Source organism: Cyphomyrmex costatus, unplaced genomic scaffold (assembly GCF_001594065.2).
Source record: "Cyphomyrmex costatus isolate MS0001 unplaced genomic scaffold, Ccosl1.0 scaffold59, whole genome shotgun sequence".
NCBI classification, from domain to species: Eukaryota; Metazoa; Arthropoda; class Insecta; order Hymenoptera; family Formicidae; genus Cyphomyrmex; species Cyphomyrmex costatus.
This window is the reverse complement of record NW_017280071.1, coordinates 1,167,407-1,187,303: the sequence shown is the minus strand read 5'-3', so window position 1 is coordinate 1,187,303 and position 19,897 is coordinate 1,167,407. Positions and strand designations below refer to the sequence as shown.

The 19,897-nt window shown below is 37.0% G+C and overlaps 1 protein-coding gene across 1 annotated transcript in view; it reads right to left on the bottom strand.

Annotated features, from left to right (window-relative positions):
* Positions 1 to 7,284: 7,284 nt before the first annotated feature.
* Positions 7,285 to 19,897, bottom strand: part of pxb (putative Hedgehog signaling attenuator pxb) — a 131,392-nt gene continuing 118,779 nt past the window's right edge. The window contains exons 5-7 of the mRNA XM_018546762.1: positions 14,660 to 14,771; positions 9,132 to 9,488; positions 7,285 to 7,922 (exon numbers count right to left, since the gene is read on the bottom strand). Of these exons, the coding sequence (XP_018402264.1) occupies positions 7,285 to 7,922; positions 9,132 to 9,488; positions 14,660 to 14,771 (1,107 nt within the window). The remainder of the gene's footprint in view (positions 7,923 to 9,131; positions 9,489 to 14,659; positions 14,772 to 19,897) is intronic.

Here is a 19,897-nt window from a genome sequence, read left to right as displayed (position 1 = left end):
TTTGGCTACGATTTTCGTGTCGAGCAAATAAATTTATAAAATCAAATTATGTAATATCCGGTATTGCATTCGCAAAAGAAAAACTAATAATAACACACGCATTATATCAATGTTATAATTTCTTACTCAACCATGTAACTGTTACGTACAACATATGTTATATTACATTTATATTGTTGAATGAGAAATTATAATATTGATGTAATGTGTGTGTGTTATATCGTTAGTTTGTGTTTTGCGAATAAATATCAAATAATTCGAATTTTTCTTTAATACAAAGATTACATTTGGTGTATCATTGGAAGAGAATCAGACAATCGCATTTGGTATGTTGATATGCGCTGTTTAAGTGGAAATTTAATGAGAACGGAGACGAAAGACCCTTCAGATCAAATCTAAAGATCCTATAGCGTTGATTATAACAGAGAGAAATCTGAAATAATATATGAAAGCCATTTTACATAACTGTAAAATGCCTTGACTCTATAGCCCTCTGAAGAAGTGGATATCAACTACACAACAATATTTATTTTTTTACGGCGCTTCTGATGGAAATAAATTGTTGAAATCATTAACATGTTTATTAATTTAATAAATTTTTGCGATTTCAGCGATTTGATTCCATCAGGAATGCCGTAAAAAAGTAGATATATGCAGTTTTTTTTACATCCACTTCTTTAGAGGGCAATAGTGTACTCTGATTAGTTGATTTTCTTATGCTTTAAGCGTTAGGTATTGTGCAAAAATTTGTATTCCTGCTCTCAGGTTTTTTACAATAAACTATCTAAGTTTAAATTATAAATCGTAAGAAATCGATCAGTCAAATGTGAGAAGAATAGTCGACTATGTATAATTGGTTAATTTCTTACGACTTAAGACTTAAAATTTGAGTAATGACTTATTGAAGAAAGTCTATTAGGCGTAACAGTATAAGATCACGTAACTCTTGGTGCATTTCTGTTATAGGGTCTCAAGTCTGTCCAAAACTTACCTCGCGAGCTAAATACTCTCACTTCTCCATCGTCTCATTAACCGGTATAGTAAACAAAAAGAATAGGAACTAAAGCAGCTAGTCACTAGATAGAGGTCTAACATCTATTCTTTTTATTTTCTCCCTATCTCGCAAGGAGACGATGAAGAAAGGAAAATATTTAGCTCGCGAACAAGTTTTGGGCAAGTCTGGTTTAGATATATTTAGCGCAAAATGCGATTGTATAATTTTGTGCATGTATTTTATCTTCCAAAATTAAAATAGTCTCGACACAAAATAGATTTCGTGAGATAGGATCCAAAAGATATTACGTCTTATTACCGCTAAATGTGCGTTTTTAGAACACGTGTTGGATCACGTGTCGTCACTTCTGAGCATCCCCGGCGCGACGAAAGGGCGGAACGCCCGTGCGAGCTAACTTTCAAAGAGATGCTACTTGTTACCTCCTCTCGAGGTACTCTAGTGCCTATATGTTATTGTGTCCTCTGTTCTGCCTACAGCGCTAAAACCGCCGCTAAGAAACGACGGTACCAAAACGGGGCAGGGGGAGGGGAACTGTTGAGGAGAAGCGACAGGGGAAAGTGATCCCCTCATACAGAACGCAACAATAAATAATAATAATTTCGCGAATCGTATACGCGTTCGAAAGGTAAGGAAACGTTCTCTATTTCTAACTTTCGTTCGTGCATTCTCTTCTTTATTTCTCTCTTTTTTTCCGTCTCTTTCTCCTTTCCCCGTCATCCTTCTCTCTCTCTCTCTCTCTCTCTCTCTCTCTCTCTCTCTTTCTTTCTCTCTCTTTTTCTCACTCATGTTTTGGAGCTAGAGCTCCCTATCTTCGCGCATAAGTACGCAATAACAATAAAATATCGTGACGGCGAACGAAAGACGACGAATTTTACAAATCAACCACTTCGACGCATACGCTAAACGACTCATGCTTGATACCTTTTCTCCTTCTGCAATTAGTTGCAAATTTATATACAAGATCCTGCATGATGTTATAATTCCATATAAAGCGCATGTTATCAATTTTATCGAGTCCAATTTTGTATGGATAATTTAAAAAATTAACTTTTTAATTGAATTTTATTCCTCAAAGAATTTAATTTGAAATATTCAATGTCGAATACACTTTGCAAGTGCGCGAATCAAATGTTTAGATAAGAAACAGTTTATGAACGCATCCTCTTTACATCCCTGTTATCCTATTATCGACATACTTGCGTACATTCGGATCACGCATGATTCGTTTTGTATTTGGCTCACTCGCCCACTACATTCGATATGCAACGATTAATCGTGATCCTCATAACAAAGATCCCGCACTCGATCGGGGTTTCCGAGTTTCCCCACTAAAAATAAGAACAAGAATAACTTAGATTTCCGTTGTTATGTATTATATAAGCTATGCATAAAACGAAGATAAAACAACATCTCCAAACATTCAATTAACATGGACGCAAAAAAAACAAAAGCTCGATCCTTTCGTATTCTTTTTCCTATACGCATTTCTATCGATCTTTTTCGATCTTTGAATCGCCTGACATTTTCGCATCGTGTGCGCACTTTGATTGTATGCACTGTTTTCTTTTTGATCGTGCGTGACTCTCATCGTGATAAGTACACACTATACACCTTCATTCTCCCGCTTTCGCTCGCGCGCTCTAGTCAGTCATGCTCTCGCAATTTAATATTATTTTATTCGGCTCGAATATACACTTCCTGAGGAACGATGAGAGCTGCCTTAGTCTAATTTAAGAAATCGAGCTAATTAGCTGCTAATCAGAAATTTCGCTCCTGATTCGGATTCGGATTCGAAGTGCTCCGAAGAGCGCTACAACGTAATTTGCAAAGTCGCTTCGTTACGATTCGTTAATTCATTAATAAATGAAATAATTAAATAATACTGGTGAGCTGCTTGTAGTTTATCGTAAGAAAGTCAAAGATCGTGTCGGAGAAAGAAATAACTTTTCCTTGCTTCAAATTAAATCAGTATAGATTATTCGATTATTTCGCACTTTCCCAACTAATTTAGCTTGTTTGCTGAAATCTTTTGTAATTTGTGAAGTCCGAAGGACGCAAGAAAATAATCAACAATAAATTGATGAATCACTTTAATCGTGCTGATGAAGGTGTGGAAATGTGGCGTGCATTTAACTTACTCAAGAAATAACGATAATAAAAATAAAGGACTGAAATAGATACTTGGATTATTCGAACTATTATTGCTGGTACTATATTGTATCATCTAGAATAATTTAAGATCGAGAGCACGACTTTCGGGAGCGTCAGGTTGACATAACATTAACGGCAGCGTTGCGCGATCAATCAATTCCCGGGTGTAATGCAAACTCGCGCATATCGAGTTTTCCGTATAAAAACACAAATAGTTGTTGCGCCGCGTGATTTTCGATTTGCGCGAGTTATCATTAAACGGCATATCGTTTCGATACTCATAGGGCCGATTTTAACGTGGAAACATTTTAATATAGAAAATCCAAAATTGCCAATAAACGCCTTCACTTTATACAAAATTTTTTAACAGCCAGGTTTTAAATATTCATTATTCCAAATTAATAGCAATGCAAGTATTGTTTAAAATTCAAGCTATCGTAAATGTGTTTTAACGAGTGGAGTAACTTGGTGCAACAATAATTACTCCAATCGCAACTCCTCATTGGCTCTCGTGTTTTAAAATAATTTATTTTACAATTTAATGATAAGAAGATAGACTGGTATTCATTATTTATCGATTCTTATATTTAAAATCGTATTAAGTACATTCTTAAGATGTTATAAGCCAATCATAAAGTCATATTATCATCTTAAGATGTTATTATACTTAAGACAATCTTAAATTAAGAACAAACTACAAACACCAGTCATAAAGTAGAAACCGCGTTCGATAAACGAAGGCTGAGTTTATATTTTCAATCATAATATCGTTATTTTAGAAATCTTAATATTTGCGGCAATCTTAAACTGGCCTCGTTGTTGTCGATCGCGCAAACCACTGTAATCTCGCCGGCTCGTACATATAAAATTATATTTACAACAGAGCGATTATTTCTTTGTGTGTTGAGGTATTCGCGTCTAGGCGCGTCTAAAAAGAGAGCGTGCACTATTTCGAGAAGCGAGAGGGAGGCTTCAGAAAACACTAAGGGCCTCCTTTCCGACACTTATTTCCTGCGAATCGTCCCTCTCGCTCCGAAAAGGAAAGATACAATGAATTCTCCTCCTTTTCCTATCTTCGTCGCCATGGTTGCGACGTGCGCCTGCCGTTACAAATAATTTAAAAATTATATTCGTATTTATAATCTCTTCTCTCGCGCCTCTTTCCCTCTATAAATAGCTTTTTTAATATATATATATATTAAATTTCAATCTTTTTTTCTCGTTCTTGTACGCGCACGGGAAAAGATTTCGGTAACGATATCGTTATGGTACAGCTATGCTACACACGGGTGGAGTGCCTCCTCCCGGTTCTCTATATACACTGTTCGTCGATTACCGTTTACTTTCTTACACATGCGGTATGTATATAGGGGATAGCGGTATTTTTACGGTGTACTAACGACGTGCGTCTGTACATTCTAGCACGAACACTTTCCCTCTCACTCTCTCGCGTCCCGCTCTCGCTTTGGTCTATCTCGCAGTATACCAAAAGCTTGAACTGTCTCGCACCTCCGGTGGTGTCACTTCGTTCCGACGTAAAAAAAGAAATATATCAATATTACTACATCACAATGTTTTTCGATTTGTCTAACGTTTTGTGACTAGCTTGATTCACTGCAATTCTTGAAAGGCGTTTTGTTCTTTGAGTATAAAGTTACAATGACGTAATCCAAAGTGATTTTGCATTTGTTAATAATTTAACGGGACGAAGTAACATCCTGAGGAATAAATCAATATTGATTTGCCACAATCTGCAAACTCGCGAGTCGTCCACGTGCGACTACCGATCAAGGATTGTTTATAAAGGCGCTCGATATAATAACGGACTCGATCGCAGTAATAATGTACTTAATAATGCACGTGGGTAAATTTGGGCCATTCGCGGAGTCGTCTAGTTGAGTCGTTGTTCACAATAAACTAGCATACGCCCAAATGGCGATTTGGAATGGAGCTGAAGTTACGAGCATGCCGCAATTGCGACTCATGAATTTCCTAACATGCGGTCTCTGTTACATTATTGACAACAGCGAGACTTTGTTAGTGATCACGGTGTTTCGCCTTTGGTTTCTTTTCGAAAAACGCGATTCACGATCGAGAAAGCACTATTGTGAGATTGGGAAAGAAGATTTTTCCAGTCATCAGACCTTCAATTTCAGAAGGAATGATATGAGAAGTATCGCGAACGAAAATTCGCGGCTTCATTGGAAAGCTTTTTCAGAGCACGAGAAGGTAGATTCTCTCCTCGGGAATAAAATTTCTCTCACTCCTTCCTTCTTATCGAACGACTTTTATAGTTCTACATTTCCGCAGTAAGATTACAAAAATAAAAAGCTCACGCGCGCGCCCAAAAATTTCCAGTCGTGGTAGCGCGAATATACATATGTATATGTATATGCATTTAGCGGCAGTGTATGCGATGATATCAGTGATACGTGTGGCATCTACGATCTCCGAAATTGTATTGTGTATATGTTGGAACTTGGTTAAAACAATCTGCTTTATTTCGTTACTTTATTATCTGTGTAAAAACAAAAAATAGTAGAAAAAATTCAAATTTAAAAATAAGATTGAATTTTTAATTTTACTTCACTTAGCTCAATAGATCATTAATAATGCTTTACTTCGATAGTTGCAAAATGTTTTATTATATCAAAATCGTGTAACCATTTTGCAAATTTAAAAAACTTAGGAATGTATTTATTGTAATCTGAAATATTACTTACATTAGTTTATATTAAATAACATTCCATCACATAAATAGTACATTATAAATAAGTTTCTATCTTTTTTTAAATAAATTGATAATTTTTTTGAGAATGGCAAAAAACAGCATAATGCTTTCGTCATAATTTAATTGGCGATTAAATTTCAACATACATTATTCTGTTTTTCTATTTATAAATGGTTTGAAGGCTCAACGTTAATTTACCGTGCATTTATTATTACAAGACTATTATCAGTGTGCATGAGTGTCGCGTTGACGAGGCTTCCTAAAGCGTCGTCTGCGTCGTTGGTACGAAAAGTGATTATTATCAGACTAGATAATTGCGTGATACTATCTAACGTTTCCTACTATATGTGCGATCGAATCCGTTTCTCCGAGGGCGAGACAAAAATTACTCGTCATATCAAAGTTTGTGCGAAACTTGCTGGTCGGTTGAACACGTCCAACCGTTTAGGATTGGATTGGCAGTGGATCGGTTAATTTGAAGGGAGAAAACGCACGTAATCGAGACCCGCTTATTTCGTAATTTGCGCTATTCATTTTAAATAACCTCGTTATTGGTCTAGAAATACTGCAATAATACAAAATCTTGATGTCTTAGACTTTGCATTTAGCAACTTTTGATGTCATTTTAAGACTATCAAATTTTATGTTATAATAGGCAGATTTGCAAATTCTTGTTCTCCGGCGGGTTTCAATTTCGAACATTTCCGCATGTTTGTCAGTTTACAAAATTGTGATTTACTTGAAAGAACGATGGGATTGATTGCCTAGGCTGATTTTGACAGTGTTTCTTCGTAACTTTTCGCGATTGGTAGTCGCACGATTTGTAGGCGACGATATCACGACGAGAACGAAGTCGATTCGTTCCGCGGTTAACGTTCTTTCTCTACGTATATAAATTACAAAGGATTGGACTAAAAAGATAAAAGTAATCGTTAGCGTCCTTTGGTACCAGCCTGAGTCTCATTGGATTACAAATAAATTTGTTACATAGTCTTGCGTGTCAGCTACATGTATAAATCACTAAAGAGATCACTACGTTTCTCTCGTCAAGTCCGAATTGTCACTTGCTCGCGGGTCTTTTCTCATCGCTTCGACGATCAAGCCATTCAACACGATCATCGTAACTTGATATGCCGAAGCGATAAGAATACCTTTATTGACTCTTAACTGTGGACGTCGAAGTATCAAAATACAGCAGTTCAGCACAGCCGAATCGGCGTCAGCCGCTTTCTCCGTTAACGAATGCGCGTGATAGGTGTCATCATTCAATCACGACAATAACATGACAGAAATGAGATCTCATCCTGCCTCTCTGTCTTTCTCTCTTTTCTCTTAGCGAGAGCACATCTTTAAGAGAATTCTCAAAGATGTCGCGATCAGTCCTCCATTAGGACACGATATACTCCGCAGAATGATGTGAGTGATGAGAATTTCGTTGCTTATCCCTGCGATGATTCGTTCGGGAATTGCTGCCACGAGTGCCGGTGGTGCCAGTAGTACCAGTGGTACCGGACGTGTGATGACTGTAACCGCTGTCGCTACCAAAACTGCTGTCAGGTTGGCCCTGATACAATCGACCGGCATTGGTTACTTGATCGCACGCCGAGTCCCGGGTTGAGTTCGTGTAATACACTGGCTGGCTGTACTTATCGTCGCCGAACAGTCGATCGGTTGGCTGCGAGTACGTGTCTGAGTACTCGCCGCCCACCTGGGTGTAGAGCGGTGTCGTGACATCAGACTGGCCCTGCAGACCATAGTAGTCACCGCCGTATTGCTGCGACGACAGATACTTGTACTTGTCGTTGTTCGATTTGCCGTTGCGCGAACGATCCTTGTTACTCCTGTTCTGGGTGGAATAACGATGCAGGGGGCCCAGCACCGGCACGCTCTCGTAGGGGTTCTCCTCGAGTCGTGGAGCCTGTGCAGCCGGCAAGGGTGGCACAAAATATGGTAACCTGTGTGCCACCGACGGGACGGACTGCTGACGCTGGGTGCTGCCGTTGCCTGTTCGCGTACCGGCTACGCCTGAAACCGGAGACTCGAATCAGTAGGAGCTTGGAGATGCTCTTATATACCTAGAATGCTATAACAAAGTTGAAAAGTTAACGCAGAGTTGGGAAATCGAGGTAGGAAATCAAAATAGGAAATTGAGGTAGAAATTGAAGATATAGAAAAACGAGAATAGCAGGATGAGATATTACTTTGATAGAGAAAAATGCATTACATTCGAGAAGTTTCGATTCAAGTTTATTAAATTTTAATCGATTTTATAAGAAATAGGCAAAAGAATTTATACATAAATATATTGTGACAGATTTTCAGGAATCCAGAATCTAAAAACGTTATTGCTCGATTGCGTAGAGGAGCTGCACACTCTAGGTAAACATTAAAATAGCAAACAGTTCTTCGAAAAGCAGGTAGAAAAACGATGCTGGAGAGTCCAAGAAATAAGGAAAAAGAGCAGCACCAACGAGTCAAGAGGCCGATGTGTCGCCGGCCAATAACGTAAGAACAGTAAACAATTACGGAGCGGATAAGCAAACATCATTGTTAGTTTAGAGATATTGGTTTAGCGCGCGCTACAACTATACGAAAAATCTTTCGAGCGGAATTAATTTCTTCGGAAAATATCTTCGTAGTCTATCTTTTTCTATCGTCCTTTTTATATATAACTATCCTTCTATTTTTCTATCAGAATATCGTTATTAAAGACCCTATAACAGTTTAATAGAAATGCGCAAGAGTCACGTGATTGTGAGAACAATCGTATTCTATCCTTATTTTACATTTAATGAATGACAAAGATAGAATGACACAATAGCGTTGAATACACTACAAATCCAAATGTGTAAAAAAATGATTTCAATATGTGGGTTTGAATAGTTTCCCGCATAAAAATAACACATTGTACATAAATATAGATTTACATGAATTTGTATAATGTTATACTGTCTTTATCATTCATTAGACATAAAACAAATAGAATATGATTCTCACCTCTACCTAATCAGCAAATATTGTGATCACGGGATTCTTGAGGCATGTCTATATTATGCATAATATAGAGATGCCTTAAGAATTCTATAAAATTCATTGAGGCGCTATTAGCGCTATTTATGTTATTCAATTCTTATTTTACATCTAATGAACGATAGAATAACACAATAACTTATAACGTCTCACCGAACACATCCTGTAGGATCTCTAATCGTTACAATTTGATAAACGACGTACCTGCGACGCTAGGATAGAGTTGAAGCAACGCGTCCAGCAGCATGCCCTCGTGGAATTCGCCCATGTCGTGGTTCTTGTCTCGTCTGCGTCGATCGAGGCTCCTGGGGCTGCGGCCGCGTCGTTCGCGCGGTGGCCTGCCACCGGCGGGGCACGTACCCCAGGTGGGGCCGCTGCTCGAAGTGAGCATCCTCGCTTCCGACGGTTCACCCACCGATAGCTCGTCCTCGGCAAACTCATCCTCGCTCGCTGGTTTGGACGCGTTGGACGTACGATGATGGTGACGGTGATGATGGTGATGATGATGCAGACGATTGCGAGCATTCAACTCGCTCTCCTCGTCCGTCTCCGGATGGTCCCCTGCGGGATCGAAATTCGTTTAAAGGTTTAACATAACGGTATGATGATGATTGCGTGGATAAGAGCGGGATTTCACTCTTAGCGAGACGGGAAGTTGATTAATCGTGAATAAAGTCTGTCTGAGATAATCAGAGAAGGTTAATTGGACGCCAGAAAACGAGAGTATTCCTCGGTAAACGCGCAGTGGAAATTAATCAGATGCATAATTAGCTTCTGGGAAGGTAAATTATTTAGAAAGATATGTTTAAGAGAGAAGGCTGCAAAATATGGATTCATATTTATAGTCGCACTTCTGTTGAGAAATTCAGGTAAAATGAGTTCGAGACATGATATGGATTCACAGATGTGGAATTCTGATGTAGTTGTGGTCTTGATGTAGTAAGTTTTGTTTCTCGCGACTTCATAATTGTTTCTTGTGAAGATTGTATTGTGTGTATTAATAGCTTTTAAATCATATATCATTTGGTTAATAATATCGTCACAACTCTGAGTTGTAATTAATTAAGTTTATCAATCCTATATATTTATATATATTTATATATATAATATTATTGATTTTTCCAGCTCAAATAATTATACTCAACTTTCTTGTGTATGCGCCTATAAATATTATACGTATACGCTACAATAATCATTTTATTATTAATAGGTTAATTTCCAATATCAATTTTAACTGTTATACACTATTTTATATTTAATCCTTTTTAAAAATAAAAATATTAATAGTTGATTGACTTCAAAACACTATCGATATTGAGTGATATAATATATTGCTATTGATACGTAAATTTTACGTACAAGGCCACTCTTAATTAATGTACACAAGTTTTTCATAGATTTTACACTTTAACGATAAAATATTTATAATCTAGGCTTTGATAAACACGAATAATTTAATTAGTAACTTAAAAAGAAGGAAAGAATGTACCATAAGTATACTATCAATCTTGAAATTATATAGAGTATGTAATCTAGAATATATAAATAATGTGTATGTACGTGTGCGTGCGTGTCCCTTCACAGTACTTAAATAAAATATATAACACAAAACAATAACACAAAGCTGCTTAAAATTGAAGTCACTTATCACGCTTTTTGTCATAACACGGACCTGGGAGGTCAAATCGATATGTAACGAACAGAATTTTCAAAAGTTTATCTTCACTTATCCTATCTTTAACACATGACAAATAAGACCTAATAATCATAATAAAAGCATAGCTTAGCGCTTAATAATCTCGCTTACTTTGTAGGTACATAAAATTTATGTCAACAGCGTTCTCTAAAATTAAAATTAGTCCACTCTTACTTAGAAAGAGAGAATTATTAAATTTTATATTTTATTAACTCTTTGTCTTGATATAATATTCAAAATTTGAATTTTTTATTCTGTAAGAAGCATGACTATCTAATAATGAACGTCTTGTAAAATTTCATGCAGGCAGCAATCGCAATTCCATTCCACACTATATCGTATATCAATGAAGAAAATGGATTTTGATTACGGAGCGAAGGATGTGATTTGGCTTACGGACAATCTGGGCAATAAAGTTTCAGGACGAAATTAATTTAGGATAAGAAACGCATTGTAACAATTGAAGATTTCTCCGTTGAATGTAAATAGATTTATCCACGATCTATTTAGGTGATACTTCAAATTCAGCTTTGCGTCGAAATTTTGCTTCGTCGATTCGGCAATACGAAACTTGCTTCGCTTCTCCATTAATTGCCTCGCGTTATTCCACCGAAATGTCGCGGTTGAGCCGCGATCAATACTAACGACACAGCGGGGCGTGTATACGCACGTTAAAAAAAAGGAGACATCGTATAAATAATCGCAGCGTAAAACGGATATTTCGAAACGGAACCGGAATACGCTGCGGGATGCCGCGCGCGGCGGTGGCGGCTGAAATCGGTCGCTGAGAGAAATTGAACAGGCTCGTCCAATTAATTTTTATCTCACGGCAGAGGAGCGGAAGAGACGCGATCGGAGGGCTCGATCGAAAACGAGGTGGGATAGACGGGGTGTATCGCGCCGAATTATTCTTTAACAGATTGGAGGTGTTATCGGATTGGCTCTACTCTCAACATTAAGTCCGCACTTCGCTGGCCATTAAACCACTTGAGATATCCTCCGTCATCTCGGACGAGGGTCTTCTCGAAATATCCTTCCAACAAGTATAGGGGGAGGGGGGATAATCAAGACGTATTCCGGATTTTCCATAATTTCCGTCATCTCCGATTTCTCGTGATTACAAAAATAGCACGAGCTAACCAATAATAACAACTTGAGCTGTTATATAACTAAATAAATCTGTTTTTTATTTAAAAAATCTTGTATTTGTTCGTTCATTCGTCATTTTCTTAATATATAAACCATTTTGGTGATATCTATATTGTACGTGATATATATATTGTATTTGTTTGTTAAATAAATCTAATTTTATACAATAATTTGTATAGAGAGTTTTAAAATATATCAATTTAAAATTATAAAATAATATTTTTGTACAAAAATAATTATAGATTATCGGGAAATGTTAGAGGTTGAATGTTTTGGAAGATGTGGAAGAACATATACAGTATTTCGAAATTATCTTGACAATTACTAAAAGTATTTCCCGCAACTGGGAATTATCCTGTCAAGAGGAAGCAATTCATTTTGGCAGGGTTCAATTTGATCAGTTCCATGAATTTTGTAACGCGCAAGTTATCCTGCTCGTCGACGTGATCGCCGAGTGGATCCGTTGAATTCTCTGGCGTTTTTACAAGCCCGTAAGGGACAGGACCACCCTCTTTGAGATCGACGTTCTCTCTCGTTTCGAAACTGGAGAACGACGATGCGTACATAGCGTATATACGCGCGGGCCAAGCCCGTGGTTACGACTAATGCACGCGGTGCAGCATGTATATTCGATTACCAGGTCCTCGTCAAACGTCGAAAGCCTCATCACCATACTAATTAGCCGTCCAACTAATGGGAAGTATAAGTCAGAGGTCGTGTCATGCTTATCTCCTTTCGGTAAAATACACGACGGCGGAGAAGAGCGGATGGAAAGAGAGGAAGAGAGACAGAGAAAAAGGAAGGGAGGGGGGGGAGGGAGAAACGATTTCAAAGAAATTATGAGAGAAAAACAGACAAGAAGATGCATCGTAAAACTGCGTTTATCAGATTTTCGTTTGTTGAACAAATTCACACTTTGATTATAGAAAGATATATTAATATTGTGAACTATACAGTTGGTCGACTTTTATTTTTTTTTAATTCATTGATTCTTAAGTACATATATATACATATGTGTGTATATTTTTAGATATTTAGATATCTGCTCTTATAAATTTTTAACATTGAGTCATGAATCTACAATAACAATATAAAAATTACTTAGAAATGATATAGATTTGAATTTTGTGCTTCCATTCAGATCACAAAGATCTTCATCGACTTTCCCGATAATTTAAAAATTTATATGCTCTTGTGCTCTTATATATATTTCCATCCTATTTCTCATTTTTCACTTTAGAGATTTATCCTTTTTCAATCTTATAGATTTCTATTCACGTAAATCCCATCTTTCTTTTTCGCACATTTTCAATCTCGCGAACTCATTGAACTCCGCAGACCGGAACTTCTGCGACACGCAGATTCTCGCTTCCGAAATCCTTCGTACCAACGTCCTTAAAAAGTTCCATCGACTCTTTTTTGCCTCATAAATCTCCCACGCCGCAGACTTTCCCGTAAATCGCGACGCACGCGAATCTGCCGGATTATTCTGATAAATGCAGTCCCGCAGTTACCAGGAATAAATAAAAAAAGAGGGGAATACATAAGAGGAAGTCTCGCAAAGCGCGCGTTAGTCGATGGGATTTAACGCTAGTTTAACGCAGCCGCATGTTAATCGTGTATTAAGCCAACCGACAGACGAACACACCGTTTCGAAAACTCGTATACTCGTGCCGTACCTATGCGTTTCCCGCGGCATGTTCGACCCCGAGGATACTCCCCAGCGTCTTCAAAGGCGAGTCTCATCTAAAAGGAGAGTGCGTGATTTGCGTTTGCATGGGAACGTTAGGGTTTCATCGAGAAGGCAACGGGATAGCTTGATGATCTTGCGAAATATTCGTTTATCGTTTGGTCAATTAAACTCGTAAAATTCGCATAGAAATATGCTTAGTTAAGATAATTTATTAAAATTTATTAATAATATATTATTTATACGCACCAAGTGTGTGTGTTCTCATTTAAAGTATAGACTGAAAAAAAAGTTGCGGTTTAAAAAAAATATTAGTTGATTCGACTAAATGCAAATGGGCTGTCAGTAAATATTTATCAATTTAAAGTAATAATATTTTAAATAATTACAAGATTTGGTGAACTTAAATATACTGTAAAATGTAAAATGTTAATTTTAACATTTTATTTTTTACAGTGTATACAAATAATTGAACTGAATAGGAATTAAACGCATTTAATCAAGTTAACAACTTTTTTCTCAGTGTATGAAAAGAACCGTTTTACTGAATCTAAAAATCTAAAAATAATTTTGTTGTAACTATTATATTAAAATAATTATGTAGAACGCTCAAGCTGACTGCTAGAATATCAAAATTTTTGCAGCATGCTCATTACTCATTACACTTAAGTATTTTACGTAATTATTTTGATGGTCCAAAAAATTATTTCCAGAGAATTGTATCTAATTAATCTATCTAAATTTTTAGATAGATTAATTATTTTAACAAAATCATCTTTTCTGCGTAGCTTCATCTTCAATAGCTCGTTTTAGATTTTATCTTTATAAAGTTTTAACTAATCCGGTCGCAGAATAACAAGATAATATCTTTATTTAGGATTCCTATAGATACCTTTTTGCCAAGATTATCTTTATCTATATGAAAACAAAAGTATTATTTCATTATTTTTCAATCGATAAAGACTTAATAAGTTAAAATCTAAAACAACCTTACAATAAATTTAATTTCTCTCTTGCGCTGAGTTAATCTTTTCAAAACCGAATCGGTTCGTGAACATTTTGACTCATCCTTATGCGTTGTCGCATTGTTATTCTCGAGATTTTCCGGCGAGATTTTTTCCGTAAAAAAACTGCGACGCGTAAAAGAAGACGTCCGGGCAAAGCCGGCCAAAGTAAACATCGATTATCGGCACTTACCGTTGCTGAGCTCCTCGTAGACAGGATTATAAAGGTCCTGCGATGTGTAAGGATCAGGACCGGGGCTACTGCAGACGAACACCCCTCTTCCGCCGTCCTTGACGTCCAGCATCTGCGTCGTGATAACAAAAGTGTAAATTAGAGAAAAAGGGTACGGACGACGTGACATGGAAAATAATGTCGTAATATTTCTAAATGCTGCAATTTTTTGTGTTATTAAATAATATCTTATGACTCTATTACTTACATTTTTTATATATTATATATGTAAAATATAACGGGTGCCGCAAATATTAGAAATCGATGAAGCTTTAGCCGTGAATAATCGAAGGGAAGTTATATTGATTAATTTCACGCGTTCAATACAATTTGATTTCTATCGCAATATAATAAATTGCACGCCGTTTGAGAATTAAGACCGCCGCCATTTTCTTCGTCGCTCCGCAGGGTTGAAAGGTAATTAGTCCCGAGTTGTGACTAAAATAGGTCAACTTGTTACAAACGAGCCGAGGTTCGCGTTTCCACGGTTGTTTTACGAGGCTCCTTTAGGAACGGCGACTTGTTTACGACAACGTTGGAAAACAATTAGTGAATAAAGGAAAGGGATGCAGAGGATGGGGTGGTACAATGGGGGCAGGTGGAAGGAGAATAGCTACAAGAAACTTGGGGGATGACTGGCACGGGTATCAGATGAGAACCTTAACACTCTTTCAACCTCCGTGTTCTCCGGTCGACGATTAACTCGTTCCTCTACCTCTCCTTCCCTTTGGAATTCTCGCCCTTCGTCTCCCGCGTTGGGATTCCAACCTTGGAAACGCTGACTCGGTCACCGGAAAAGCGAGGGTGTCGAAAGTTAATCCCTAAATTGGCAAGCAGCTTATACATCACGGCAGGATAATAAGGAACGCCGCGCAAAAGTGAGAAAGGGAAAGAGATAGAGGCATTTATCTCTACAGCTAATCTCATTTCTACTGGCACTTTTGTTCACAGGTTGATCTCGCGTAAGAAGAATTTGATCAAATTTTGAATCTTCCGTAATAAAAAATGTCTCTGCTTTTTCATTAAATTATGTTTTCGCAATCATTGATGCGTTAGATTCTTCATTATCTATTCCGAAAAAATTACGCTATAAATCGAAAAGTTTCCTTTCGGAATATCTTTGCCGCAGCACGAGAATTAATCGAAACACACCCAACGGAGAACAGCAGGCAGAAGCACAACAGACACACGACGTAATCGCGGATTCGATTTAATCCCTTTGCATCGTCCTTGTAATGGCTCGTGTGTCGTCGTAACCCTGCCGCAAACGGTTTCCGGTCTCCGTAGCGGCGGGATCCATGTCCTGTGTTGGTTTCCGAGTTGAAAATCTGCCACCAGCTGCTCTCCAGTTTGGTCGAGGTGTCGTGTTAACGGGCACAAATGACGCACTGTGATCCCCAATCTATCCCGCTATCACTCTCACTCGTCCGGGGGCTCATAATGTTCTGTGATCCCATCGGATACCGTACGCATGGCAATTGAAACCGGTCTAATTTCGAAGAGCTCAATTTCCCATACGATATATGCCGAATATATCCCTCGACGAAAATCAGACATTATTTCAACTATAGACGTATTTTATCCTCTAACTCTCTGCCAATTTTTGACACAACCGAAATTTTATCGAAATTTCAATTTTTATTAAATAAAGACTTTAACTTAAATTAAAAAACTATTTACTAAATTTGATAATGAATGTGACAAAGATGTTGAAAAGTACCTTAAATTCTTTTTAAAGCCTAAAATAGTAAAAAACTTATGCTGAATAAAAAAACTAAATTGCAAATGGAGGAAGTAAAAATACGACTGCAAATGGGGGAGATTAAAGCTAAGTTTAAAAAAATGCTCTGAAAAGATTGCATTTAGAAAGAAAAAACCGATACCAAGAATAGATCAATTTGTACGATTAAAGGATTTCTCTACAAGTATCCTACGCGCGATTTATATTCATTTCGACACATCTCCTTGACACGTCCGAGTTAAATTTTTCCTCGATAAAGTCGATATCCTTATCTACAGGAAACTACCCACGCGGTTTTCCGTCAGATCTCCTCGCGAACATTAATTTATAATGCTGCCTCTATTACGAGGATACTTTTTACCTCGAACGAATCGTAATGTAGCTCCGCGTAAAATGGGACGCGACGCGTGACGTAAATTCTACCCCGCACGGGAGTTGAAATATCGCTGATAGCGAGTGGGAGTATCGGGTTCATGCGAGGGTGGTGCGCGGTCTACGTTTCTATCTAAAATTATATCTCCCGAATTGTGCGAGTCGCGTTTCCTGCCGCCTGCTCCTCGGCCGGATGGACAAATGGATCCGATCGGATGTGTCGGTACATAACATACGTGTCTATTTTCCATATTTCTCACGAGATCTGTCGCGAGCCACGACGATGATATGACGAACGCGTGAAAGATCCTTCTGTATACTAAAAGCGTTGATATAGTAGCGTGGGCTGAAAGGTCGAACGTCGTCGTCGATTTTACAAAACATCGGAAAAATAATGGATAAATGTATTCTGTCGAGTTGCATCCAGTCTACGAGGCCAATCGATTGCACAGTTTCATTGTGTACAGAAATATCACGAAACACGGTTTTATGTAGATACCACGCGGTATAACCCGAATAAAATACTATTTTGCGCACGCTATCGGTTAGCGTATTATGTTGCAACAATCGTGGGATGCGAAAACATATTGAAATATCCTCAATTTACCAATATGCTGCACCAGATTCGTATTTTGTTGGGTATAACACGTGTGTGTTTATATATACATATATTCCTTGTTTGCCACCACTAAAGGGTATATCGAGATTAAAGTTAGGAGAGTTTCCGTATATAATTCAAATAAAAAGTTTAAATCAAAATATGAGTTCAATATTTCTCTGAGGAGATGTATTATAATAAAAAGTAATTTTATCTAATTTTTTGCAGGAAAATTTAAACTATCTCAGCTTTTAAAATTTTCGATATTTTGTCTGTTTTGGACACGTTGCGGAAATGTTTGCAATTTTTTAACGACTCGGAACTCTTGAGTAGTATTTGTAATCCGATCCTCTATCTGTGGACGCAATCGAGTGTTCGTAAGATTCGAACGTTCCCGCGAGTGTACAAATTGCCAGAATCGAGTTAGTCGCTCGATGGTCCGCGTGGGGACGATTAGGGCAAAGGAAACCGACACGTTTTTTATATGCCCCGCCATTGAATTCCTCAAGGCGGTGCTATCGTTCACCGAAAGAAAAAGATCCCTCGTTTCAACTGGCAAGTGCCGGCGATCTTGAAAGAGCATATAGGGTTCATTATCGTGTTTAATTTGTAGAAACTGTCAACCGGGCGTCTACGATTTTTTAAGTGCTTACTCGCTTTTTTGTTCTTTAATCCGTATATTTAATACCGAACACATAAAAAATTATCCAGTTGTTGTTGTTTAATTGAAAGTAAATTTGTCGATATTTATTTATCTGTAAAAGAAAATATTTTAATATACCAAACCAAATCGCAGAGTTATAGAAATATTATGTATATAATATCACAATAAGTTAAACTAGATACTATGGATAAATCAAATAAATAAAAAAACGATCGAGGTTAGATTGGTATCTAATATTTGTATATAAATTTTTAAGGATGTATGTATCATCTTAATCATTATAGCACACAAAGACTCAAAGCATTATTAAATATATAAAAATTTTATAGATTATATTCTACTCTCTGTTACTCTGAATATCTGTGTAAAATTTGAGCAGAATTTTCTAACTGATTCATTTAATTTTTTGTTGCTTTAATTCTTATATAAAATTACGTTTTGCATATTTATTTGTAAACTTGATGAGGTCGTAACATTATAAATTAAAAATTTTTACATATGCTAACAAAATATTCGAGCAAAAGTTTATTTGGATTCACTTATTCGTTTAAAAGTCATTTGCCTGTAGCAAAATCATTTTACTGCATAAAGCTGTTGTAAGTTAAATTATTTGTTGTTTTGTAGTTGATTACGATTGAGTATTTATGACAAAAATTTTTAGCCGATATTGTATAGCCAAAACATCCTTAAAAACTAAAATTCGAGAAGTGCCATTATATCTTGTTTTATTTCCAATCTTATTATCTTTAAAAACATTTTCCAGTTCTTTAAACTGCGTGCCGAACTGAAAAATGTTTTTAAAAATTCACATACAAATACTAAATATTAAGCACTAAGCTAGTTGAATTTAGTTTTTTATTTTGTAATATAAAAATACTTAATATATAGTTTTGTAGACATTGCCTTTATGTGTTAATACTTCTTTCTAATATCCATAAAAAATACTAGTTGGCGTTTTCGAACTAAATTACTGTAGCGTTTTTCATATATAAAGCTGAAATATAATTTTCACAATTTTTACTTTGTTCAATTGACAAGATAATTTTTACTTAAACGTCCTCTCACAAGAAATAGAGTCGGCTCTTTCGAAAGTCGAGTTACGAGTTCGCCAAGTCGCGTGTCCAACCTTCGACCTCTTGGAATTGAGTTAGGCACCATTAGCGCGAGCTCGAGATAGAATGAAGGCGGAACCAGGTTTCCTGAATCAAACTTCCGCTCATAGCTCATCTAAACGGTGCAAAATGGCAAGAAGACTTCTTCTCTAGGCGAGTAATCAAATTTTTTAAGATAGAACAAATAAACGAGGTCGGAATTTTCGTGAAACGTGTCATACTCGGTCATATTAACCTTTTAATGTACAAAACTTTTTCAACATTTATTTTTGCAATCTTTTTAAATTTACGGTTACACCTCTACTTTAGTTTTAACATAAAATTTCGTATTTTCTACAATTTCATTCTGGGATACACTGCAGGGGATAAAATAATCTCGCGTTTACTGAGAACAGAAGGCAGGTCTCAGCACAGCCCTCGTAAAGGCACTGCCGCATTTTTAGGCGAGTTATTAGAGTTGGCAGAGTTCCACACGTTCGGAGAATTTTCAATCTTCCAGCTAAGAATTCGATATTCGGCCAGTTTCATTGGCGTGCGCGAACCTGATTATCCTAATGATTTTACGGTACCCAATGCGAGTTTTACTTGGCCGAAGAAGCGAAACGTGTAAAAATGCGACCGACTTATCCTCTTCCTTCCTCTTCTTCTCTCTCGCCTTTTCTTTTTTCGCCAGTATTAAAATTCTATGTCTGTTATACGTCCCCTATAATGG